The sequence below is a fragment of the Lepus europaeus genome, chromosome 22 (genome assembly GCF_033115175.1).
Source record: "Lepus europaeus isolate LE1 chromosome 22, mLepTim1.pri, whole genome shotgun sequence".
Classification (NCBI taxonomy): Eukaryota; Metazoa; Chordata; class Mammalia; order Lagomorpha; family Leporidae; genus Lepus; species Lepus europaeus.
This window is the reverse complement of record NC_084848.1, coordinates 26,569,252-26,596,771: the sequence shown is the minus strand read 5'-3', so window position 1 is coordinate 26,596,771 and position 27,520 is coordinate 26,569,252. Positions and strand designations below refer to the sequence as shown.

The 27,520-nt window shown below is 47.2% G+C and overlaps 1 protein-coding gene across 3 annotated transcripts in view; it reads left to right on the top strand.

Annotated features, from left to right (window-relative positions):
• The first annotated feature begins 15,871 nt into the window (after positions 1-15,871).
• Positions 15,872-27,520, top strand: part of YLPM1 (YLP motif containing 1) — an 86,255-nt gene continuing 74,606 nt past the window's right edge. For 2 of the 3 annotated variants that reach the window (XM_062181722.1, XM_062181723.1), the window contains exon 1: positions 15,872-16,863. In XM_062181722.1, the coding sequence (XP_062037706.1) occupies positions 15,994-16,863 (870 nt within the window). In that variant the 5' untranslated portion in view covers positions 15,872-15,993. The remainder of the gene's footprint in view (positions 16,864-27,520) is intronic. The other variant, XM_062181724.1, reaches the window with a different exon arrangement.

Below are 27,520 nucleotides of genomic sequence, written 5' to 3'. Positions count from 1 at the left end.
TGGTGATACACCGATGATTGACTTTAAAGTGCCTCAGTAAAGACAATGTGGCACATACGTATAAAAAGGCATTAGGGGCTGGGGTTGTGACATAGCGGGTAAAGCCACCTCCTGCAAAGTCAACATCCCATAAACAAAAGAATTTATACTGTAAGATTCCATTAATATGGAACTCCAGAAAAGTAAACTCTAATCTGTAACAAGAGGAAGTAAAATCATTGACTGCCTAAGGTGAAGGTACTGGTACAGGTGGGAGAGGTGGAAATGCGCTGTATTTTGGTTGTTGTGATGGTTTCTTGGATGTATTGATTTGTCAAAATACATTGAACTGTATGCAGAATGGGTGTGTTTCATCATATTATCAAGTTTACCTCAGTTATAAAAAATACAGAAAAAACATGCTGCTTGGATACACGAAATGGAAAGCACTGAAGTTTCTTTGCGGGCTAACATGGATAATTCCACGCAAGTCCCATGTACCCTTGGGAAGGAGGTACTTTCTCTGTCATTAAGGTAAACTTGGGGCTTTCAACTCCCTCATCTGTGCCATTGTAGCCAGCATGCTGGCCATTGTCACTATATGTCTGCTGCTTACTGCCCAACATGTGGCAAGGAAAAACTACTCAGTGAAGAACCGAGAAGCTGTGGAGACTTTGGGGTCCACATGCTCCATCTGCTCAGATAAAGCTGGAACTCTAACTCAGAACCAGATGATAGTCGCCCACATGTGCTGTGACAATCAAATCCAAGAAGCTGATACGACAGAGAATCAGAGTGGTGTCTCATCCGACAAGCCTTCAGCCACATGGGTCGCTGTGTCCAGAATTGCAAGTCTTGTCAGGGCAGTGTTTCGGTCTAACCAGGAAAACCTAACTATTCTTAAGTGGGCAGTTGCAGGAGAGGCCTCTGAGGCAGCCCCTGTAAAATGCATTGAGCTGGGCTGCACTGTTTGAAGGACATGAGCGAGAGACTCACAAAATCCTGAAGATACCCTTGAACTCCACCAACAAGTACCCATCGTCCGTTCATGAGCGCTTCAATGCAGATGAGCCCTGTCATGTGTTGGTGACAAAGGGCACTCCAGAAAGGACCCTCCGCCGGTACAGTTCTGTCCTCCAAGGAGCCGGACCTGGGGCTGTGTGAGTACTAGCATTGTGCCAGCCAGACAGTTTCCTGAAGGGTCCCACTCTGACACCAAAGAAGTGAATTTCCCTGTTGATAAGTTCTGCTTTAACTGGGCTCGACTTCATAGCTGACGCTTCAAGGGCTGCTGTCCCAATGCCATGGGTGAATGTCGAAATTCTGGAACTAAGGTCATCGGGTCACAGGGGACTATCCAATCAGAGACAAAGTCAGCATGAAAGCGGTGGGCAGCATCTCTGAAGGCAATGAGAAGACCCAGGGATTTGCTGCCTGCCTCCCACCCCCGTGAGCCTGGTGGACCCCAGAGGCCAGGGTCTGCATTGTACATGGCAGTGACGCAGGCATTCCAACAAGGATGCAGTCCCAAGCGGCGTGTACCCCACTGAGCCACTATGCCCTCCTGTACTGTTTATTTTTGACTCTGTCTCACACGGAAAACTACATTGCATTTTCTCAGAGTGTATTTTCTCTATTTCCTTTTTGCACTGCTTAGAGTGTCCACTTCAGGAAAGTTGTTGCTGTGTTGTTTGTGCGTGACTACTCACCACCGATAGATTTTGGTGAATTATAGCCTTCGGCATTGCAATGCGTCCTTTGCCTCATTTTAAGCCTGATTTTCACTTTTTCTGATTTTTCTTTATATTTTTGTATTGCATTTTCCTTATACACTTTTGCTCCTCCTTTTATTTTTAGCTTTTTTGAGTTCCTTTTCCCGAAGTAGGGTGCCCCTGGTCTGACTACCTTGTGCTCAGAACTGCTACAGGCTCCTCACTGTTACGTGTCCTTTTCTGCATGGGAGTGTTCACTACAGTGGTCTATTCCTCTACCATCCTGTCTCTACCATATGAAGGCAGAGACTTTATTATCCTGTTAGTGCATGTGGGGAAATTAGTTACATGATGGTGCCCAAAGGAAGTAAGGTGGGCGGAATCCAAAGTTGTTTACCACTAAAACTAATTGGCTGTGCAACATCAGGGGAGGTAACAAAACTAGTAACAAGTGTATAGACATATGGCTAGTCCTATAGAAATCCCCCCGTAAAATGATCATTTAAGTGATTGGTTGGTCCTTAGCCCTGCCCCAATGACTCTGCAGTTTTGTGCTATAAAAGGTTCTGTTTCGCACGAAGTAAATGAGTCCTTGCTAGACTTGGCTCCCCGCTGCGTCTGATTGTCTCCGGGATCGGGAGGCTGGGGAACGGGCAAGTGGCGCACTTACCTTTCCTCGGACCCAGTCCATCCTTGTACGGGTGGACTAAGACCCAGCAAGTGCACAGGTCCCTGAATGAAGAGGCACCTTGCCTTCTTACGATAGGGACTGCCAAGACGCCCCTTGCTGTAGAGATTGCTGTGTATCACCCACTCTTTGGCCCTGCCGTGACCGGGCAGGACCCAGAAATTGTCTCTGCAGGAAGGTATTGTGCATACTTTTCCTGTGGTAGGGAAAGTGAGTGTAACATTTGGCAACAGGAAGGGTGGAGGGCGGCAGTCACTGGCGCTGTTTACCAATGATGCCTGGCTCTAGCTGATGGCCTCAGGGTAACACTGCGCTTCCCCCCCACCCTGCAGTGTGACAATATGATTGCTATGGCTGACGCAATGTGAGATGATCTATGTCCTTTCCAGGCAGAGGCTTTATAAGTAATTGTGCTGGAGCCGGTGTTGTGGCGTAGTGTGTGAAGCTGCCACCTGCAACCCTGGTGACCCATATGAGTGCCAGTTCAAGTCCCAGCTGCTTTACTTCTGACCCAGCTCCCAGCTAATGTGTCTTGGAAAGCAGCAAAGGATGGTCCAAGTCTTTGGGCTTCTGCACCCACATGGGAGACCCAGATGAAGCTCCTGACTCCTGACTTTGGCCCAGTCCTGGTTGTTGTGGCCATTTGGGCAGTGAACCAGCAGGTAGAAGACGTCTCTGTAACTCTGCCTTTCAAATAAATAAAATTTTTAAAAATCTAAAAAAAAAAAAATTGTGTGATTCTCCATGCTCCCTTTTGTCTTTTGTTGGCAATCACGAAAGCATGAAGATAGAACTTTGCAAAGCTGGCCACCAGAATATCCCAGCTGCTCCACAGGGGAATGTAAGTATGAATAAAAAATCAGCAAGTTACAGAGAGGGAGAGACACATAGAGAGATCTTCCATCAACTGATTCACTTCCTTAGTGGGGTTGGGCCAGGCCAAAGCCAGGAGTCAGGAGCTTCTTCTGGGTCTCCCACGTGGAGGGCAGGGGCCATCTTTTGCTACTTTCCCAGGCCATTAACAGGGAGCTGGATCGGAAGTGGAGCAGTGGAAACACAAACTTGTCTGCAGATGGATGCCAGTGTCGCAGGTAGTGGCTTCACCTACTATTCCACATCACCTTCCCCTAAACCATATATTTAAAAGTCTGGGCTAGAGCAATTAGTTAAGAAAAGGAATGGCATCCAATTGAAAAGGATGTACAGTTATCTTTGTTCACAGGTGATATGCTTTTATGTTGGCATTTCTAAATAAACCATCAAAAGTAGCTAAGGCTAATGAACAATTTCAGCAGTTTCAGGATACAAAATCAATACACAAAAATCAGTCACATTTCTCTACAGTAATAATGACAAACCAGGGGCCGGTGCTGTGGCGCAGCGGGTTAACACCCTGGCCTGAAGTGCTGGCATCCCATATGTGCTGTAAAGCACAGAACATTGCTAAAAGGAATCAAACAAAATAGAAAAAAGTAGACATCTCACTCCCATGGATTAGAAAATTCAGTATCATTACAATGTCCATACTCAAAGCAATCTACAGATTCAATGTAATCCCTTGTCAAAATCCCATTGGGTTTTTTGTTGTTGTTGTTCTGCTTTGTTCTGTTGCAAAAATAGAAAAAACCCTCCTAGGAGCTGGCACTACCACACAGCAGGTTAATTCCCTGGCCTGAAGCACCGGCATCCCATATGGACACTGGTTTGAGACCCAGCTGCTCCATTTCCCATCCAGTTCTCTGCTATGGCCTGGGAAAGCAGTAGAAGATGGCCCAAGTCCTTGGGCCCCTGCACCTGCAAGGGAAACCCAGAAGAATCTCCTGGCTCCTGGCTTTGGATCGGCACAGCTTCGGCCGTTGCAGCCAATTGGGGGAGTGAACCAGCGGATGGAAGACCTCTCTCTGTCTCTCTGCCTCTCCTCTCTCTGTGTAACTCTTTCAAATAAATAAATAAATATTTTAAAAAAAAACCTCCTAAAATTCATATAGAATTTCCAGGGACCCCATATAAATAAAGCAATCTGGAAAAAAAAGAACAAAGTTGGAGGCCTGGAGAATCATGCTTCCTAATCGCAAAACATTCGGCAGAGCAACATTGATCGAGGGTGTGGTACTTTCATGAAAGCAGATATCTTAGCCAGTGGAACAGAACAAAGAGCCTAGAAGCAAACCCTTGATGTGTGGTCAAGTGGTTTTTTTGTTTTGTTTTAAATTTTATTTATATGAAGGGTGGCATTGTGGCATAGCAGGATAAGCTGCTGCCCAAAAAGCCGGCATCCCATATGGGCACCTGTTTGAATCCTGGCTGTTCCACTTCCCGTATAGCTCCCTGCTAATGCCTCTGGGAAAGCAGTGGAAAATGGAGCAAATTCCTGGACCCTTGCACCCACATGGGAGACTTGGAAGAAGCTCTTTACCCCTGGCTTCAGCCAAGATTTATTTATTTGAAATGCAGAGTTACAGAGAGAGCCAACGAGACAGAAAAGTCTTCCATCTATTGGTTCATTCCCCCAAACAGCCACAGTGGCCAAGGCTGGGCCAGGCCAAAGCTGGGAGCCTGGAGCTCCTGGGCAAGGGTCCAAGCACTTGGGCCATCTTCTGCTGCTCTCCCAGGAACATTAACAGGGAGCTGAAACGGAAGTGAAGCATCCAAGATCAAACCAGATCCCATTCAGGATGCAGGTGGCAGCTTAACCTACTGTGCCACAATGCTGGCCCCAGTCAAGTGATTTTTAACAAGGGTGACACGATTTCAGGACAAGGGAAGACTAGTCTCCTCAACAACTGGTGTTGGGAAAATCAGATATTTACATGTGAAGAAATGAAGTTGGAGCTTTATCTTAAACTTATGGAAATTTATTCAAAATGGAGTAAGAACTAAACATGTGAACTAGAACTAGAAAACTCTAGAAGAGAAAGACGGAAAAACTTCAGGACATTTAATTTGAGAAGGATCTCTTGGATATGATATCAGCAGTATAGACAATAAAAACAAAAATAGACAATTATATCGACATCGAAATTAAAAACATGTGCAGGGCAAAGGAAACAGTGAACCTGGAGTGAAAGGCAATCTACTTGGGAGAAATAATTGGTGGGAAATGCTAACATTCAGAATTTATATCAAACCTCCTCTACAAATCAACAACAGCAAAAATATGACCCTGTTTAAAAATGGGTGAAGGACGTGAATAGGTAATTATCTGGAGAAGATACGTAAATGGACAATAAGCATATAAAAAGATGCTCTCCATCACTAACCTGGAGGAAAAAATGCACGTCAAACCACAAGGAAGAATGGGCATTTGGTCTAACAGTTAGGCTGGGTGAGGCCGGCGCCGTGGCTCAATAGGCTAATCCTCCACCTTGCGTCGCCGGCACACCAGGTTCTAGTCCCGGTCGGGGCACCAGATTCTGTCCCGGTTGCCCCTCTTCCAGGCCAGCTCTCTGCTGTGGCCAGGGAGTGCAGTGGAGGATGGCCCAAGTCCTTGGGCCCTGCACCCCATGGGAGACCAGGATAAACACCTGGCTCCTGCCATTGGATCAGCGCGGCGGCCATTGGAGGGTGAACCAACGGCAAAGGAAGACCTTTCTCTCTATCTCTCTCTCTCTCACTGTCCACTCTGCCTGTCCAAAAAAAAAAAAAGAGGCTGGGTGAGAGGCCTGTGTCCCACACATCACAGTGACTGCTCAGTTCTGACTTCTGGCTCCTGATTTCAGCTTCTTGCCGATGCACACGCTGGGAGGCAGCAAGTGATGCCTAAAGTGGTTTGGTCCCTGCCACCCACATGTGAGGCCAATATTGAGTTCCCAGCTCTCTTCTGGCCTGGTCTAGCCCTGGCTGATGTGGGCATGTGAGGAGTAAGTCAGTAGAAGGGAGATGTCTCTTTTTCTCTCTCTTTTCAATTTTTCTCTCTCTCTGCATTTCAAATTTAAAAACATTTTTAAGAATGTATTCAAGGGGCCGGCGCTGTGGTGCAGTGGGTTAAAGCCTTGGCCTGAGGCACCAGCATCCCATATGGGTATGGTAAGGCCTTTCATGATCAGGCTCAGGTAAATCTTCCCAACCTCGTCTTCCTCTGTACCTTAAAATATGCTCTACACTGGCTACAATGAACACTCAGAATTCCCAAATCTGATTTTATACCTGCTATTCTTCTGCTCTTTTGTTTCCATCTCAAACATTTTTTTTTTTACTGCAAAGAATTCTAAGAATTTCTGTGACACAATTCAAGTTTTCTGCTTCCATGTCCCCACATCGTCTGATTCCTTGGCCTTGTAATTACTTTCATGTCTTTCCATGTAAATAATGAGTTCCATGGGAACAGGAACCAAGCCATTGAATTTTGTGTTTCTGTCACTTTGCACAGGATTTGCAATGAAAAAAGTTGAATACATGAATGATTGAAAAGATGAATAACCAATTGATTTGACAGCATTTTGTTTCTGATGTCAATTTTTTTTTTTTTTTTTCTGAATCAGCCATTGGCAGACCACGGTTTGGGACCCGGCTGCCCCACTTCCAGTCCAGCTCTCTGCTGTGGCCTGGGAGAGCAGTAGAAGATGGCCCAAGTCCTTGGGCCCCTGTACCCACATGGGAGACCCGGCGTCCATATGGGATGCCAGCACTGCAGGTGGTGGCTTTACCTACTAAGCCTCAGCACCGGCCCCTAGGAGATAAATATGAAAACACTTCTGCAGTTGCTGGTGTTGTGGAGTAGCAGGTAAAGCTGCTGCCTGAGATGCCAGCATCCCATATGGGCGCCAGCCCAAAATCCAGCTGCTCCACTTCTGAGCCAGCTCCCTGCTAATATGCCTGGGGAAACAGCAGGAGATGGTCCAAGTGTTTGGGCCCTTGTACCCATGTGGGAGACCCAGGAGAAGCTCCTGACTCCTAGATTCGGCCTCGCCCAGCCCTCGCCATTGGGGCCATTTGAGGAGTGAACCAGCAGATGGAAAACCTCTCTCTCACTGTCTGTGCCTCTTCCTCTGTGTAACTGTGACTTTCAAATAAATAAGTCTTTTTAAAAAACACTATTATAATAGATTGAAGCATAGATAACTTTATTTTGTTTTAATTAATTAAATTTTGAAGACTGAGGGACTGACAGAACTCCCATCTACTGGTTCATTCCCCAGTTGTCCACAATGGCCAGGACTGGACCAGGCTAAAGCCACACACGGGGAACTTAATCTGGTCTCCTACATCAGTGGCAGGGATCAAATTACTTGAGCCATCACCCACTGTCTCCCAGGCTGTGCAATAGGAGAGAGAGGGAAAGCTGGAACAGAGAGTGGAGCTGGGACTCGACCCCAGGCGCCCCTTTATGGATGCAGGGGTTCCAACTGGCGCCTTAACCACTAGGCAAATGTTTATTCCTCCAAAAGAACGGCCACTTACGATGTTTTCTTCTTTAAGTTTTATTTTTTTATTAATTAATTTGAAAGTCAGAGTTACAGAGAGAGAGGGAGAAAGAGAAACATCTTCCATCTGCAGGTTCACTTCCCAATCCAGCCAGTGTTGGACAAGGCCGAAGCCAGGATCTTGGAACTCCACCCGGGTCTCCACATGGGTAGCAGGGGCCCAAGCACTTGTGCCATCTTCCGTTGCCATGCAGGGAGCTGGATCGAATTGGAGAGACTCAAACAGGCACCCAAATGGAATGCTGATTGCAGCCACAGTGCCTGTCCTAAAATGTATTCTTTGTGCTACTTTTCTAGAATATGCTACATTAATATAAACATTTTAAATTCAAAATATTTGACCTATTTCTCAATGCATTTTCTGTTATTAATGGTAATAAATAATAATTTGTTCATACTACTAACAAATAGTTAACATGAATGAGAAGGGGAAAAGTCTGGATTAATAACGAAAGAAAAAAACAGCATATAATTTTAACCCAATAGAGAGGAAAAAATAAATTATGAGGGGCTGGCACTGTAGTGCAGCAGGTTAAATCCCTGGTCTGAAGCGCTAGCATCCAATATGGGCACCAATTCGAGACCTGGCTGCTCCACTTCCGATCCAGCTCTCTGCTGTGGTCTGGGAAAGCAGTAGAGGATGGCCCAAGTCCTTGGGCCCCTGCACCCACGTGGGAGACCCGGAAGAAGCTCCTGGCTCCTGGCTTTGTATCGATGCAGCTCCAGCCATTGCAACCAACTGGGGAGTGAACCAACAGATGGAAGACCTCTCTCTCTCTCTGCCTCTGCTGTCTCCGTGTAACTCTTTCAAATAAATAAATATTTAAAAAATAAAATAAATTATTAAAAAGATTTTATCAATCCAAAAGAATTTAAGAGAAGAGAAAAGGGGGCAATGACAGATGCAACAACCAAAAAGGCACAAAAGAAAATTATGAAATTATTTACTCATATATTAACTGTGTTCAATGTTGTTAGACTAAATATTTTGGCTAAAGACAACAATTATGCAGCTATTTATATATTTTTTAATTTACTTACTTATTTGAAAGGTAGTTACTAAGAGAGAGAAAGATTTTCTATCCGCTGGTTCACTCTCTGAAGGCTGCAATAACCAGGGCTATGCCAGGCCAATGCCAGGAACCAGGAACTCCATGCAGGTTTCCCACATGGGTGGCAGAGGACCAAATGCTTGAGCCATCCTAGCTGCTTTCCCAAGAGTATTAGCAGGGAACTGGATCAGAAGCAGAACAGGGACTCAAAACAAGGTCTGTTCATTGCAAACACTTTAATTTTTTTTTGTTTGTCTTGGGGGAGGTTTTATTTTTGCTGTTAACATTTAGAAGTATTTAGATGAGTGGCCGGCGCTGTGGCATAGAAGATCAAGCCTCTCCCTGAGGCACCAGTATCCCATATAGGTGCCAGTTCCAGTCCCAGCTGCTCCACTTCCAATTCAGCTCTCTGCTGTGGCCTGGGAAAGCAGTAGAAGATGGCCCAAGTCCTTGGGCCCCTGCACCCACGTGGGAGACCCAAAGGAAGCTCCTGGCTCCTGGCTTCGGATTGGCACAGCTCTGGCCATTGTGGCCAATTGGGGAGTGAACCAGCGGATGAAAGACCTCTCTCTCTCTCTCTCTGCCTCTCCTCTCTCTGTGTAACTCTGACTTTCAAATAAATAAATAAATCTTAAAAAAAAAAAAGAACTTGAGCCTACACTGTGCAGTGACTCATCCATTTGTGTACTGGACTTCTAAGCTTGGCATGGAAAGCATATTCCTAGGGGAATTCTTAGAGTCTTTCCACATAAATTGCCACATTGGTATCTCATAATTGACAAAATTGAGTCAAAGGTAAGGTCATCTTACCTACAAACATCTAATCTACAGATTGGCCAAAAGGTCACAAGGTAGATTGCAACGAAAATTCTGTCCTCGGGCCAGTGGTGTGGTGCAGCAGGTTAAGCTGCTGCTTGGGATGCCGTCATCCCATATTGGAGCACCAGTTCAAGTCCTGGCTGCTCTGCTTCTGATACAGTTTTGTGCTAAGGTGCCCGAGAAGGCAATACAGGAGGATCCCGCCACCCATGTGAAAGACCTGGATGGAGCTGCTGGCTCCTGGCTTTAGCGTGGCCTAGATCTAGCAGTTGTGGGCATTTGGGGATTGAACCAGTGATGGGAGATCTCTCTCTCTCTCTCTCTCTCTCTCTGCCTTTCAAATAAATTCATTCATTCATTTTTAAAAGTTCTAAGGAAATAAATTTTTCTCTTTGGTAAATTTGAATCTCAAGAATCTCAAAATAGGGAGAGCTGAACAGCTACAGCAAGGGTAGAAACCATCCATAAAGAAAAGCAAGGTGCACCCAGTGCCAGAGTATGAGGATAGCAGAGTCCTGGCATGGAAACTGGCCTTCTAATGCAGAGCAAGTGAGCAGCAGGTAGATACACGCTGGGTACCATGGGCCATCCTGAACTGCATTGCAGTCTCTGTAAGCCCCACATATGCAGCCATTCTTGTGGCACCTAGTGAGGCTGAGTTTCCATGGCCCAACTGTGTGTGAGATTCGTGTTTCCATATGTATCCCTGGATACATCTCCAGGTTTCACTTAGAGTGGTTTTCAGGGCAAGTATCTAAAATCCAAACGCAGTCTACCTTAAACAGCACAGAAATGCACCTGGAAGAAACATTTCAAAGGCAGTGCGGTTCTCTGGGTGGTACAATTGGTGTTGCAGCTCCATGTTCCACAACCTTTTTTAAAAAAAAGACTGATTTATTTGAAAGGCAGGGTTACAGAGAAACGGAGAGACAGAGAGAGAGAAGGAGAGAGATTTTTTCAACTGCTGGTTCATTCCCTAAATTGCTGATGCCTTGGCTGAAGCCAGGAGCCTGGAACTCCATCTAGGTCTCCCAAGCAGATGGCAGGGGCCAAAGGATGTGAGCCATCACCTGCTGCTTTCCCAGGTGCATAAGCAGGGAGATGGATCAGAAATGGAGCAGCCAGGACTCAAACCAGTGCCCAGCTTAACCAGTGCACCACAATGCAGTCCCAATTGTGCCCAAGGACTTGGGCACCTTCTACTACTTTCCCAGGCCATAGCAGACATTTGGATTGGAAGTGGAGCAGCCAGGACTCGAACTGGGATTTACCTGCTACGCCACAGCTCCGGCCCCCCCATGTTTCTTTTCTTTTTTAAAAAAAAAATTTTTTTTATTTGACAGGTAGAAGTATAGATGGTGAGAGAGAGAAAGACAGAGAGAAAGGTCTTCCTTCCATTAGTTCACCCCCGAAACGGCTGCTACGCCCGGCACTGCACTGATCCAAAGCCAGGAGCCAGGTGCTTCCTCCTGGTCTCCCAAGTGGGTGCAGGGCCCAAGCACCCAGGCCATCCTCCACTGCCTTCCTGGGCCACAGCAGAGAACTGGACTAGAAGAGGAGCAGGCGGGACTAGAACCCAGTGCCCATATGGGATGCCGGCGCCGCAGGCGGAGGATCAACCAAGTGAGCCACGGTGCCCTCTCCCCCATTTTTCTTTAAGTTTCAGCTGTTGATATGGCCAGCATCCAGGCTCTCCTAAACCGTGCAGATCCATTGGGAATGGTTAGAAGGACTGACCACTTGGCAACCCAGGTTACTTACAGGTTTCTCTAGGATAAGATGGGAACACAGCTCCATGGAGAGGAAGAAGCTCACATCTAGCCAGGTTTCTGGGAATCTAAACACTACCCATTCAGAATCCTGGTGAAAAGCCTGCCCAAGACACACAGGCCCCATAGCAGATAATCCGCCTGTAGATCCTATTGTTCACAACAGTATAAATGGCAAAAGCTTTATGGGATATTTTTTTGAGGCTTATCTATTTATTATTTGAAAGGCAGAGTTAGAGAGAGAGAGAGAGAGAGAGAGAGAGAGAGAGAGAGAGTTCGTTCCATCCCCTGGTTCATTCCCCCAATGACAGCAACGGCCAGGGCTAGGCCAGGCTGAAGCCAGGAGCCAGGAATACCATATAGATCTCCCATGTGGGTGGCAGGGGCCCAAGCATTGAGCCACCTTCTGCTTCCTTCCCAGGCACATTAGCAGGGAGCTGGATTGGCAGCAGAGCAGCCAGGACAGGAACAGGAGCTCATATGGGATGCTGGAACAAGAGGCAGCGGCTTAACCCTCTGCACCACAACGCTGGCCCCTAGCAGGGGGTTTTATTCTACAAAATGCCATGCAAGTCGCCAGCCCATCAAATAGGCCCTTACATCAACTTGTCAATCAAATGCCACCTTCTGCTCCTGAACCTAGGCTGAGACCCAGCAGGAAGGAAATGCAGCTGGGACATACACCTTATCCTGAGAAATTTCAATAATCTACATCTTCTCCTGTTAGTGGCACTGACAACTAACAGCTGGCCTCCTCTGGCATCTTCTGCGCAAACCCTTCGGTGTGATTTGTGCTCTAAGTCATCCCTTCGTTCATTTTCAGTCTTACTGTTTTTTTTTTTTGCAATGTAGATGAGTGAAGTGAGCCTCTAAAAATGGACCGGGTTGGTCCTGTGATGTGGAGTGAATGTTGCTAAGGTGTCAGGAGGAGAGCACTATCCAGTGAGGCTCCTCTTAGGGTTCTGGAGACAGGGACGCTGTATAATGAAGGTCACTGTGGTTTCTGAAAATTAAGTAAACCTCAGAAACCACTGGTGCCCCTCCTAGTCCCTACCTTTCTTCCTTCTCCCCAAAGGAAATCACCACCCTCACTTCTGTTGTCATTTTATTTTGCTGGGGCCAGCTCCATGGCGTAGAAGGTTAAGCCTCTGCCTGCACTGCCGGCATTCATATGGGTGCCGGTTCAAGTCCCGACTGTTCCACTTCCCATCCAGCTCCATGTTCAATGTGCCTGGGAAAGCAGCAGAGGATAGCCCAAGTGACTGGGCCCCTGAACCCATGTTGGAGGCCAGGAATAAGCTCCTGGCTCCTGGCCTCAGCCTAAATGAGCCCTGGCCATTGCAGCCATTTGGGGAGTGAAGCAGTGGATAGATATCTCTCTCTCCCTCTCTCTCTCTCTCTCTCTCATTCTAAAAAATAAAAAGTCTCTAAAAAAACAATAATTTTGTTTTGCCAATATTTGAACTGTATGTAAAATCACTGTACATTAAACACCAAGCTGCGGTGCTGTCGGGACTGCGGTCCCTCTGAGACCTGGAGGGGACTCCTCCCCGATTTCTCTGACCTGTTGCTTGCGTTCTGGCAATCTTTGGCTTTATTGTGCAGTGGTCAGCTCCAGTCTCTGCCCTCATCATCCCATGGTGTTCTCCCTGTGTGTCTCTGTGTCTTCACATGGCTACCCTATGATAAGAACATCAGTTATATGGGATTGGGGCCCATACTTTTCAAGTATGACCTTATTTTGACTAATTACTTCTGTACCTATCCTATTTGCAAATAACGCCACATTCTGAAGTACTGAGCATTAGAATATCAACATATCTTTTTGGAGAGACAAAATTCAACTCTTTTTTTTTTTTTTTGACAGGCAGAGTGGACAGTGAGAGAGAGAGAGACAGAGAGAAAGGTCTTCCTTTTTGCTGTTGGTTCACCCTCCAATGGCTGCTGTGGCCGGCGCATCTCGCTGATCCGAAGCCAGGAGCCAGGTGCTTCTCCTGGTCTCCCATGCGGGTGCAGAGCCCAAGGACTTGGGCCATCCTCCACTGCACTCCCTGGCCACAGCAGAGAGCTGGACTGGAAGAGGAGCAACCAGGATAGAATCCGGCGCCCCAACCGGGACTAGAACCCGGTGTGCTGGCGCCGCAAGGCAGAGGATTAGCCTGTTAAGCCACGGCGCCGGCCTAAAATTCAACTCTTAACAGATGTGATAGTAGTGGCTGCTTGTTCCTGATCTTCATGGAAAAATATTCAACTTTTCACCTGTAAGCATGACCTTTGCCATAGTTTTTTAGTAGATATTCTTTATCAGATTAAGCAGGTTCCCTGTATTTCTGGTTTGCTAACTTTTAAATTAAGTTTCAAATTAAGTTTTAATTTGAAAAATGTTTAAATATTTATATTTATTTATAAACTTATAATTTGTAAAATGTTTAAACTATTACCTGATTAGTCAGTTCAAGCTAATTCAATTATTTGATTAGATTAAGAGATGATTTGGAAGTCAGAGTTACAGAGAGAGAGGGAGAGAGACAGAGAAATCTTCCATCAGTGGTTCACTCGACAAAGGCCGGGACTGGGCCAGGCTGAAGCCAACAGCCAGGAACTTCATCCAGGTATCCCATGTGGGTGTAGGGGCCCAGGGTCTTGGGCCATCTCCCAGTTTTTTCCAGACCATTAGCAGAGAGCTAGATTGGAAGTGGAGCAACCTGGATACAAATCGTCGCCCACAGGGGATGCTGGCATTGCAGGCAGCGGCTTTACCTGCTATGCCACTGTATTGGCCCCTAATTTGAAATTTATAAAATTCTTTTTCCACGGGGCTGGCACTGTGGTGCAGCGGGTTAATGCCTTGACTTGAAGCGCTGACATCCCATATGGGTGCCAGTTTGAGACCTGGCTGCTCTGCTTCCTGTCTAGCTCTCTGCTGTGGCCTGGGAAAGCAGTAAAAGATGGCCCAAGTCCTTGGGCCCCTGCACCCACGTGGGAGACCTGGAAGAAGCTCCTGGCTCTTGGCTTCGGATCGGTGCAGCTCGGACTGTTGCGGCCATTTGGGGGTGAACCATCGGATGGAAGACCTCTTTCTCTCTCTCTCTCTCTCTCTGACTCTCCTCTCTCTGTGTAATTCTGACTTTCAAGTAAAATAAAATAAATCTTTAAAAAAATGTTTTTCCACATCTAATAAGATGACCATGGTTTTCTTCTTTAGTCTATTACTACGTGAATTACATTTACTTATTCATTTATATTTCAGAAGAGAATTTCAATCCAAAAGTTAAAAATACAACTCTGGGATTTCTGGGTTGGGTAATGCTCTATTTCCTGATCTGTGTACTGCTTCCTGCTAATGTAACTAGGAAGGCAGCAGGATGGACCAACTAGTTGGGCCCCTGTAACCCTTGTGGGAGACCTGGGTGGAGTTCCTAGCTCCTGGCTTTAGCCTGGCTCAGACCTGGCTGTTGGAGCCATTTGGTGTGTGAACCAATAAACAGAAGACTCTGTCTTGCCCTCTCTCTGTTGCTCTGCCTTTCGAATAAATAAACAAATATATTTTTTTAAATTCTGTTTTGTAGTTTTTGTCGCCCAGAATTCATTTTATCACCTTTGCTTCTCAGTAATTCATTCAAGCCAAAGAAGGAGCTGTTTAGTATTATGCTGGACATTTTTGAAAGATTATCTCCTGGTAATCTTTTCTAGACAATCGCTGTGGCTGGTTTTTGCTATCTTTGCTTTAGCTCTGAGGGTCTCCAACGTGGATTTGTGTGTGTGTGTGTGTGTGTTTGGAGGGGGAGGGGGATTCTAAAGAATTCTTTCTCCTTTTAACACCACCTGCAGATGCCTCCTATTGTATGCCCGCAGGAATTGGTGCAGTCTTACATTCCGCCTTCGAAATAGGTTCCATTCTTCACAACTTTGTCCCCAGTTGGATTTTTGGATAGAACTGAGCTAAGTCTATCCATTTAATGTGGGGAGAACTGACATATTTTCACTCAGGACCATGGGAAACCTATCCATCATTTCAAGTCTGAGATTCTGCAGGTTTCTTCATATAAGCGATACATATTTATTGGAGTAGTTTCTCGTTGTTTTATGTTTTATGTTGTTGTTGCGATTGTTGCTATTGTGAATGGAACCTCTTTTTTTTTTTTTTTTTTTTTCATTCAAAAATGAACCCGTGGAGCGGTAGGATCTCTGTCCCCCTTTCAGCTGAGAGACTCTATGGTTCCTCGGTTCTATGAGAACATTCGACGCGCGCCTACATTATCGGAACCTGACGGAAGATGGCAATCGCGAGTCAGCAAGCAATGCGCCGCTCTATCTCGCCTTTGTTCTCCTCTCGCTGCTCCTGCGCAGGCGTAGTCAGTCCAGTCCCGTCCCCGCCTTCCCGGTCGCAGGCCCAGTTCGGTAGCGCCGGCGCACTGGCGCGCTCCGTTTACACGCTCCGGGGCCTGTAGGCGCCGCGAGTTCCGGCTGTCGCCGTCGCCGCCGCGGCTCCTGGAGGTCGGTTGCGACGAGTAACGGCGCCAGGACGGGCCTTGCGCCTCTTTTTCTGATATGTACCCGAATTGGGGCCGGTATGGCGGTAGCAGCCACTATCTGCCGCCGCCGGTCCCGCCGCCGCCTCCGGTGGCGCTTCCTGAGGCCTCGCCGGGGCCCGGGTACTCGAGCTCGACGACTCCCGCGGCCCCTTCCTCTTCGGGCTTCATGAGCTTCCGCGAGCAGCACCTGGCGCAGCTCCAGCAGCTGCAGCAGATGCACCAGAAGCAAATGCAGTGCGTGCTCCAGCCCCACCACCTTCCTCCGCCCCCGCTGCCGCCCCCGCCGGTGATGCCCGGGGGCGGCTACGGAGACTGGCAGCCGCCGCCGCCACCGATGCCCCCGCCACCCGGGCCGGCCCTCAGCTATCAGAAGCAGCAGCAGTACAAACACCAGATGCTCCACCACCAACGAGACGGGCCTCCTGGTTTGGTTCCGATGGAGCTGGACTCTCCCCCTGAGTCTCCCCCTGTTCCGCCCGGGTCCTATATGCCCCCCTCTCAATCCTACATGCCCCCGCCTCAGCCGCCACCCTCGTACTATCCCCCGTCCTCGTCTCAGCCCTACCTGCCTCCCGCTCAGCCGTCCCCGTCGCAGTCCCCACCTTCCCAGCCCTACCTGGCGCCCACCCCTTCTTACTCCTCCTCCTCCTCTTCCTCGCAGTCCTATTTGAGCCATTCCCAGTCCTACTTGCCCTCTTCTCAGGCGTCGCCCTCCCGCCCCTCCCAGGGCCATTCTAAAGGCCTGCTCCCCCCACCGCCACCGGCCACCCCTGCTGGCCCGAAGACAACTGTCCGGCAGGAGCCTTTGGAGAGCGGGGCCAAGAACAAGAGTGCTGAGCAGCAGCAAGCCGCCCCTGAGCCAGATCCCTCCACGATGACTCCACAGGTAAGAGGGCTCGGTCCCTACAAGGCTCTAAGCGAACAGGCCCCGGGGGGCTTTAACCGGTGCTTAGCCTGATTCCAGCACACAACGACCAGCTAATTTGCACTCCAAGAGTGGCCTGACTGGACAGTGTGTTACTAAAGGAACAGTGTTGGGAGATGTGTCTGCACACCGCAGAGCAGTGGGCTGGCTCCAGAGTTGCTTTTCAGGTTTATTGCTTGATTTTCTTTGCCCAGCCAACTACATGTCCTGTTGCCGCTGCAGAGCGCCTTGCTTTGGAGTTCCGAGGCAGCATAACAAGGAAGCGCCTCACAGGGCTGACCCTTCAATGCATGCAAATCCATGACCAGTCTGCTTTTAAAACAGCAACGACGGCATTATTTAGGGGCCCAGGATGGCTGTCAGCTTCCTGAATCAAGAGGTCTCAGCAAGCGAAGGCTGGAGATCTTGTCAGGAGCATCCTGATAGGCTTGGAGGTCCACGTGCGGTACATAGGTGAGGCTGTCTGCCAGGGGTGTGTTGGTCCATTGTGGGAATCCACTCATACATCCTTTTCTCCCATTACTTGCGAGATCGTTTTATGACCTGACCAGTTTATTTCATTTAATTGTTGCTGCCACTCACTTCAAAGTAATAGCTGTGGAATTTGGCCAAGGTAGAGGAAAGTTTAGTGAGAACCGTGAACTTCTGCCCGCAGAGCAGCGGCTGGCAGGGTCATGGAAATAAGTAAATTTCTCTGTAAAGGAAGGTAGGGCTGAAGTGGAATAACTCATTTATTATGATTTCTTAAAATAACGCTTCTAGCTGTTACCTATGTTACAATTGCTAAGGCAAAAAAGAAAGTCTTAGAAATACAAGCTCAGCTTTGCGTAGGAAAGGTTTCCAAAAGATGGGCATGCGGGGTTTGAATTTCACGTGGTTTGGCATTAGAAAATGAGGACAGAAGCAGTGGCTTTATGAGTTGATGCTTGGCACAGCATCGGGAGAAGATGCTTGCGATTCTGTTCTATGGAACAGTGGAATAAGTGGTTCTGTCGGCCCACACCAAATCTGTACCGTCCCACTGGGTTAGTTCCCCCAGGTTGCTCTGTTATCCATTGCTTTTGTTGTCAAACTGTCAGAGTTCGTTCAAGCCAAAATGTGACATTTATAGCCTTGTCTATACTACTAGACTGCTTTTCTGGCCTTATAGAGAAACACATGAATTATATTTTGGGAGTTTTAAAAACTTAAATTTGAAAAGAAGAGAGAATATAAGAATTGCACATCCGCTAGTTCACTCCCCAAATGCCTACAACAGCCAAAAGCTAGGAGTGTTTCTGACAGTTTTTGGAGAGGAGAGTATGTGTCAGACTGGGTCCCGATATAAACACCCACCATAAACATTGCTTTTGGTTTTCTGCCTTTGTACCCTTGTGTGTGATGATCTTTATTAAGTGCCTTAAGTATGCATATTCTGTGCCTTCATTCTGGTTTTAAAGACTTACTTATTTGAAAGGCAGAGTTACAGAGAGGGAGATCTTGCCTCCAGTGATTCACTCCCCAAATGGCCTCAATGGCTGGGGCTGGGCCAGGCCAAAACCAGGAACCTGAACTCCATGCATGTCTCCCACGGTGCTGGCAGGGGCCCAAGCACTTGGGGCATCCTCTGCAGCTTTTCCAGGCACTTTCACTGGGAGCTGGATTGGAAGTGGAGCTGCCAGGACTGGAACCGAAGCTCATATGGGATGCTAGCGTCTCAGGTAGTGTCTTAACTTGCGGTGTCACAACACTGACCCCTGTACCTCCATTCTGAAAGGCAGAATGAAAGTGGTAGAAGATGAGGATTAAGGGGTGAGTGTATATGGACTAGGTCAAGAAAGACCTTGTAAACTTGTGGCTCTCTTAGCTTTGTGTAGAATTTGTCCCAACTCTTTCACAGTAGAGTTGGATCTGTTTCAAGGCCATCTCCAGTAGCAAGGTCTCCATGAAGCCTTACCTGACCTTACCCATCTGGTTTGGTTCTTTTCTTCAGATTGGAAGTCCCTTGCAGACAGGGACTGTTTTGCTTATTATTATTATTATTATTTTTGACAGGCAGAGTGGATAGTGAGAGAGACAGAGACAGAGAGAAAGGTCTTCCTTTTTGCCGTTGGTTCACCCCCCAATGGCCGCTGCAGCCGGCGCATCTCGCTGATCCGAAGGCAGGAGCCAGGTGCTTCTCCTGGTCTCCCATGTGGGTGCAAGGCCCGAGGACTTGGGCCATCCTCCACTGCCTTCCCGGGCCATAGCAGAGAGCTGGCCTGGAAGAGGGGCAACCAGGATAGAATCCGGTGCCCCAACCAGGACTAGAACCCAGTGTGCCGGCGCCGCAAGGCAGAGGATTAGCCTGTTAAGCCACGGCGCCAGCCTGTTTTGCTTATTTTATTAATTTCCTTTAGCACCTAGGATAGTGCTTTGCAGATTGTAGACTCTGCACAAGATTTGTTGGAGACACAGATTTGTCATGCTCTAAGCTTAAGATACTTTGGTTTATTATTTGAAAATATTTTTTTAGAAGTTGTATTTGTTTATTTGAAAGGCAGAGTGACAGAAGAAGAGACAGATGCAGAGGTCTTCCATCCACTGGGTCAGTCCCCAAATGGCCTCAACAGCTGGGGCTGGGCCACTGTTTTTTTTTTTGTTTTTTTTTTTTAATGTTATTTAAGTTGTACAAGTTTCATATATTTCATATATACAGATTTAGGAACATAGTGGCACTTCCCTGAGACCCTCTCTCTCACCCACATTCCAATCCTCCTTCCCTCCCACTCTCATTCCCTCTCTTAATTTTTACAAAGATTTATTTTCAGTTTACTTAGTGATTGTATAGTTAACCCTACTCTAAGAGTTCAACAAATAGTATGAAGAGAAAAAAAAGAACACTGTCCCTCAACAAGAAAGACAAGGGCTATGAACATCATTGAATCTCTAAATGTCTATTTCACTCCAACACATTACACTTTAGGTACTCTGAGTTACCTTGGATCAGGGAAAACATGATATATGTCTTTTGGGGACTGTCTTGTTTCCCTAAGTGTAATGGTTTCCAGTCGCATCTATTTTGTTGCAAAAAACCAGAATTTTGTTTTTTATTTTTTATTTATTTTTTTTACAGCTGAGTAGTACTCCATAGTGTATATATGCATTTACCATAATTTCTTTATCCAGTAAATAGTTGCTGGACATCTGGGTTGATTCCAAATCTTAACTATTGTGAATTGTGCTGCAATGAATATGGCAGTACAGATCATTCTTTCACATACTGATTTCTTTTGCTTTGAGTAAATTCCCAAAAGTGGGATGGCTGGATCATATCGTAGGTCTATATTCAGGTTTCTGAGGTCTCCATACTATCTTCTGCAGTGGTTGCACTGGCTTACATTCCCACCAACAGTGGATTAGGGTACCTTTTTCTCCACCTCCTTGCCAGCATTTGTTGTTTGTTCATTTCTGTATGAGAACCATTCCAACTAGAGTGAGATGAAACCTCATTGTGGTTTTGATTTGCATTTCTCTGGTGGCTAGTGATCCTGAGCATTTTCTCAAGTGTCTGTTGGCCATTTGAATTTCCTCTCTTGAAAAATGCTCAAGTTCTTTGCCCATTTTTTAACTGGATTGTTTTGTTGTTGATCTTTCTGAGCTCTTTATAGATTCTGGATGGTAACCCTATATCAGTTGCAGAGTTTGCAAATATTTTCTCCCATTCTGTTGGTTGCCCCTTCACTTTGTTGTTTTTTTGCAGTACAGAAGCTTCTCAGCTTGATGTAATCTCATTTGTCAATTTTGGCTTTGCCTTGCTTCTGGTATCTTTTCCAAGAAGTCTTTGCCTATGTCATTTTCTTGCAGTTTCTGCAATGTTCTCTAATGATTTCATGGTATCGGGTAGTAGATTTAGTTCTTTGATCCATTTTGAGTGGATTTTTGTGTACGGTAGTGGTCTAGTTTCATACCTGTGCATGTGGAGATCCAGTTTCCGCTGGGACTGGGCTGTTCCGAAGCAAGGAGCCTGAAACTCTGTGGGTCTCCCACATGGGTGGCAGAGGCGTGAGTACTTGGGGTGTCTTCCACTGCCTTCCCAAGCAGATGGGCAAGGAGCTGGATTGGAAGTGGAGCAGCTGGGACTCAAACTAGGGTTCCCATATGTGATGCAGGCATTATAGGCAACAACTTAACCTGTTTCACCATAATGCCAGCCCCAGACGATAAACATTTCTTCATGCCAGTACTAATCTCTGACAACCAACCCTTCTGCATACCTATTTTATTCATATTTTATATTTGGAATATGTCATTAAATTTCTTTGTGGTAAAAGTTTAAAAATACACAAAATAGAGAAAGTATCATGATCTGCCATATATATCCCAACTATCAAAATTTTGTCACATTTGCTAGTTTTAATTGGTCATGTTTACTAGCTTTAATTGTTGCTTCTGAAACATTTTAAAGCAAATCTTAGATTTTGTGTCATTTCATTCCTCCTTTTCTTAAATTAACATGTAACACCTAACAAAGTTAACAGTTTCTTGGTATCCTCTAACACCAGATTCATTCAGATTTCGCCTATTATCTTATACTATTGGAATTAAAAAATAATTCCTTGGTATCATCCATGTTAAAATTTTCCAGATTAAGTCAGTAATGTTTTCTTGGTTTGTTCAAATCAGGATACACACAGGGTATAAAAAAAGGCCCTTTGAGGACTGGCATTGTGGTGCAGTAGGTTAAGCTGCTGCTTGTGACATTGACATCCCATATTAGAGTGCAATACTGGTGGCTGATCTAGTTCCCATCCAGCTTCCTGCTAATGTGTGGGGGAAGGCAACAGAAGGTGGCCCAAGTACTTGGGTCCCTGTCACCCACATGGGAGACCAATATGGAGTTTCTGGCTCCTGGCTTTGGCCTGGTCCAGCCCTGACTGTTGCAGCCATCTAGAACATGAGCCAGCAGATGGAAAATTTCTCTATGTCTCTCCCTTTCAAATAAATAAATAAATAAATAGGGGCCTGGTGTTGTGGCATAGCAGGTAAAGCCGCCACCTGCGATATGGGTATTCCGGCCGGTTTGTGTCCCTGCTGCTCCACTTCTAACACAGCTCTCTGCTAATGGCCTGGGGAAAGCAGCAGAAGATGGCTCAAGTACTTGGGTCCTTGCCATCAATGTGGGAGACCTAGATGAAGCTCCTGGCTCCTGACTTCAGCTTTGTCCATTGCAGCCATCTAGGGAGTCTAGCAGTGGGTGAAGATCTTGCTCTTTGTCTCTCTCCCTCTCTCTATGCAACTCTGACTTTCAAATAAATAAATAAATCTTTAAAATGAATAATTAATTAAAATAAATCTTAAAAGGAAGACTTTATGTAGATGAAAGTTTTTCAGCTCAGCACCATAGGTATTTTGTACTGAATAATCTGGGGCAGGGGGCGGGCTTGTCCTGTGCATTGTAGGTTGTTTAGCAGCATCCCTAACTTCTACTCACTAGATATTAGTAACAGGCCTCCGGTCTGACAACTGGAAACCCCCTGGGGGCAAAGAAACCATTTATAGGACTGGTGCTGTGGTGTAAAGGTTAAGCCTCTGCCTGCAGTACTGGTATCCTATGTGGGCATGAGTTCAAGTCCCAGCTGTTCCACTTCCAATCTAGCTTTCTTCTAATGCACCTGGGAAATCAGCAGAAGATGGCTCAAGTACTTGGACCCCTGCACCCACATGGGAGATCTGGAAGAAGCTCCTGGCTCCTGGCTCTGGTCTGGCCTAGCTCTGGCCGTTGCAGCCGTTTGGTGAGTGAACCAACAGAAGGAAGATCTCTCTTTCTGTCCCTCCTCTGTATCTCTGCCTTTTAAATAAATAAATATATCTTAAAAAAAAAAAAAAAACCCACCTAGATCATTCTTTTTCTCTCTCTCTTTTTAAATTAATTTGAGAGGTAGAGATAGAGCTAGAGTTAGAGAGAGAGCGAGATACACACAGAAAGGTCTTCTGTCTGCTGGGTCATTACCCAAATGGCCACAACTGCCAGAGCTGGGAGGATCCGAAGCCAAGAGCCAGGAGCTTCTTTCGGGTCTCCCATGTGGGTGCAGGGGCCAAAGCACTTGGGCCATCTTCTTCTGCTTTCTCAGGCCGTAGCAGAGAGCTGGATCAGAAGAGGAGCAGCCGGGACACGAACCAGTGCCCATATGGGATGCTGGCACCACAGGCAGAGAGCAGGGCTGGCCGCCCAATCTTATTCTCTTTTTCTGCCTCATTGAACTTGATATAAAGTCTGTCAGGTGTCCTGTAGAATGTCCCACATTCTGGATTTGTCTGCTTTCTCCTGGTGTCATTTGGCTTGTATCTCTGTCTTCTGTTTTGTGTGTGTGTGTGTGGATTAGAATTTAATTCTGAAGCCTTATTAAAGTGCAGCTCTCTTTTAGCAAGTGTAGTTCATAATGATGCTGTGTACTTCATTTACATCCCATTGTGTGGCACACAGTGTCTGATTGTCTCAGTGTTCAAGTGGCAAGATTGGGTTCAGGAGGTGGCAGTCTGATCCCTCTACTGTGAAGCTTCTCATCAGTCTTTTATTTTATTTTTTTTTTAAATTTATTTATTTATTTGAAAGTCAGAGTTACACAGAGAGAGGAGAAGCAGAAAGAGAGAGAGAGATCTTGCATCCTCTGGTTCACTCCCCAGTTGGCCGCAATGGCCAGAGCTGAGCCAATCTGAAGCCAGGAGTCAGGAGCTTCTCCAGGTCTCCCACGCGGGTACAGGGGCCCAAGGACTTGGGCCATCTTCCACTGCTTTCCCAGGCCATAGGAGAGAGATGGATCAGAAGTGGAGCAGCCGGGTCTCAAACCAACGCTCATATGGGATGTGGGCGCTTCAGGCCAGGGTATTAACCTGCTGCGCCACAGTGTCAGCCCCTCCCATCATTCTTGCATCTGGTGTTTCATCTAGTGGTTCATTCATTAGTGGTCTCTACCTGAGTGAGTTATTTCATTAGAAGCTGCAATATCGTAATTTTTTCCTCCCATTTCTTCCACATTTATTATATGAAATTCGTAAAGAAAAACTTTTTTTAAAAGATTTATTTTATTTATTTGAAAGACAGAGTTATAGAGAGAGGTAGAGACAGAGAGAGAGAGAGGTCTTCCATCCGCTGGTTCACTCCCCAGGTAGCTGTAACATCCAGAGCTGTGCCTATCTGAAGCCAGGAGCCAGGAGCTTCTTCCAGGTCTCCCACGTGGGTGCAGGGGCTCAAGGACTTGGGCCATCTTCTACTGCTTTCCCAGGCTATAGCAGAGAGCTGGATTGGAAGAGGAGCAGTCGGGACTCAAACCAGCACCTATATGGGATGCCAGCACTTCAGGCCAAGGCTTTAACCTGCTGCGCCACAGCGCCGGCCCCAAGAAAAACTTTCACTCATAAACTAGAGCTATTTGGTAGACATATAGTTAGTATAGGAAGGACAAGATAAATACTTGATATTTTTCCATTTGTTTTCCAGTTTTCTAAGTAAACTGTTAATGACTTAATGGAATGTGACTTAAAAAAGATCTTTTTATCTGTTTGAAAGGTAGGAGTTAGAGTGAGAACCAGAGAGGTCTTAGATCTGCTGGTTCACAACCTAAATGGCCATAGTGGCTGGAGCTTAGCCAATAGGAAGCCAGGAGCCTGGAGCTTCTTCCAGACCTCCCAAGTGGGTGTAGGGGCCCAAGCCCTTGGGCCATTCTCTGATGCATTCCCAGGCACCTTAGCAGGGAGCTGGATCAGAAGTGGAACAGCCAGGACTTGAACTTGAGCCTCTATGGGATGCCGGTGCTACAGGTGGTGGCTTAATTCACTGTACCACAACACTGGTCCTGGAACGTGTCTTTTTTTTTTTTTTTTTTTTTTTTTTTTTAAGATTTATTTATTTTTTGAGGCCGGCGCTGTGGCTCAATAGGCTAATCCTCCGCCTTGCAGCGCCGGCACACCGGGTTCTAGTCCCGATTGGGGCGCCGGGTTCTGTCCTGGTTGCCCCTCTTCCAGGCCAGCTCTCTGCTGTGGCCCGGGAAGGCAGTGGAGGATGGCCCAAGTGCTTGGGCCCTGCACCCGCATGGGAGACCAGGAGAAGCACCTGGCTCCTGGCTTCGGATCAGCATGATGCGCTGGCCGCAGCGGCCATTGGAGGGTGAACCAGCGGCAAAAAGGAAGACCTTTCGCTCTCTCTCTCTCTATCTACTCTGCCTGTCAAAAAAAAAAAAAAAAAAATTATTTATTTTTTGAATAGCAGAGTTACAGAGAGACAGTGCAGAGAGAGAGAGAGAGAGAGAGAGAGGTCTTCATCCTCTGTTTTACTCCCCAGATAGTTGCAGTGGCTGTAGCTGAGGCGATCCGAAGCCAGGAGCCAGGAGCTTCCTCCTGGTCCCCCATGTGGGTGCAGGTTCCCAAGCACTTGGGCCATCCTCTGCTGCATTCTCAGGCACATTAGCAGGTAGCTGGATTAGAAGTGGAACAGCCAGGACTTCAGCTGGCACCCATATGGGATGCCAACACTGCAGGCAGTGGCTTTACCTGCTACTCCATAGTGCCGGCCTCATGAACGTGTCTTTTTAAAATAACTTCTGTATATTTAAAAGACTGACTGGGTAAAGTAGATAGCAGTCATTTTTCATGAATTGTGATTTTATTCTTTTATTCTCAGGATAACTTATTTTGGTGAAGCTTTGACTTTGCTTAGAGTTTTAGAGGTATCATTTTTGTGGGTGATCCTGTGCCTGGCTGGGAGACTGCCTGCCTAGCCCTCGCAGGAGGTTAAGAAGGCATAGCACACCATGCCTCCCAGGAAAGACCCTAGTTGAGGACTCAGCACATTGAGACCCACACATGACCTGACTGCTGGCAAGTGGCAGGGACCTCAGGTGCATTTCCCCCACCCCTACTTCCTTTTGAGGGGCCTTGTGCTTGTGTGTGTGTGGCCTAGACCCATAAGACCACCTGGAAGGCTACCTAGGCTACATGACCTTCAAGCTGATTGGAGAAGCATAGAGGTGCCAGTATTGGCTTTATTCTGTAGAGTTAGTGTTACTACCCTGAACTAGCTACTCCCCTTTGCTTGCCCTATAAAAACTTGTGCCTGATTGTTAATAAATGGACATGTTCACCAAAACTGTCTCCGGTGCTTCTTGTTGAAGAACACCATTGCCCCACCATTCCGACAGTGTGGGCCTCACAGGGCCCCTCCTGCTAGGTGAGAAAACATAGCCCGTTGGTCAGGCCCCCAACCCCTCTCTGCTAAGTGAGAGGATATCTCTGTCCCATCCTGGGGGCCCCTCCCTGCTAGGTGAGAAAACATAGCCCGTTGGTCAGGCCCCCAACCCCTCTCTGCTAAGTGAGAGGATATCTCTGTCCCATCCTGGGGGCCCCTCCCTGCTAGGTGAGAAAACATAGCCCGTTAGTCAGGCCCCCAACCCCTCTCTGCTAAGTGAGAGGATATCTCTGTCCCATCCTGGGGGCCCCTCCCTGCTAGGTGAGAAAACATAGCCCGTTGGTCAGGCCCCCAACCCCTCTCTGCTAAGTGAGAGGATATCTCTGTCCCATCCTGGGGGCCCCTCCCTGCTAGGTGAGAAAACATAGCCCGTTGGTCAGGCCCCCAACCCCTCTCTGCTAAGTGAGAGGATATCTCTGTCCCATCCTGGGGGCCCCTCCCTGCTAGGTGAGAAAACATAGCCCGTTGGTCAGGCCCCCAACCTCTCTCTGCTAAGTGAGAGGATATCTCTGTCCCATCCTGGGGGCCCCCACCACTTTCGTCGACTCCTTATGTGGATTTTCTTTTGCTCCCCTGAGACCACCCCATGGAATTGTTCTGTCTGTGATTCTATCCTCCTGGCTCTTTCTTTCACTGGTTGGTTGCTTACTTTTGCCCCTACCTATGGGCCAGACCCTGAGTAAGGACCCCAGGCCTAAGGCTTTGTTGGAAATTCATGGCCTTAAACTAAAACAGAAGGAAGCTGAAAAGTTTCGGGAAACCTCTGCAGGCATGTGTCTGTGGCTTGAGGCCGTAGACATGTATGATCTCTTCATCTGGGAGAAGGTTTTACAAACCGCCCAATGGTGAGAGGTGGATGCCAACACACCTCCAGTTTTACCCTATGGTTACTGCCATCTTGCCCCCTACTGCCATTTTCCTGACATCCATGCCACCAGCCAGACCTCTGTTTCCACCTCAGATGCTACAAACATCTACCGGGCTTTGTCAGCTGGCTCCCCAGCCCTGACTTAGACAGTGATTCTGACTCGGAGCCTCTGCACTGGACCAATGATAAAAACTCAGAGATCGTGGGCCTGATGGGGGACCGAACAGGAAGGGTGACCTTGGCTCCCAGCCCCCCATCTCGTCTGAGCCTCCCCTTCCCCCCATCCTTGGCCTCTGTTAACTTGGCCATCAGTTCCTCTTTCTGGGGGACAGGGAGAGCTGCCTCCTTTTGGTGTCTGGACCCCTCCCTTGTTATCTCCAGCTCGCCCCCGGCTCCATTCAGGTCCCACTGGGCCAGTCCAAACCACAAGTCCTGCCCCCAGCCAGCATTACCGCTTCCTCTTCCTTGCCGCATACCTGCTATGCCCTTACCCCCTGCTGCTCAGGTTCCTTGGGGCTGCTTTCTACCTGGGACCACTTCCATTGTGT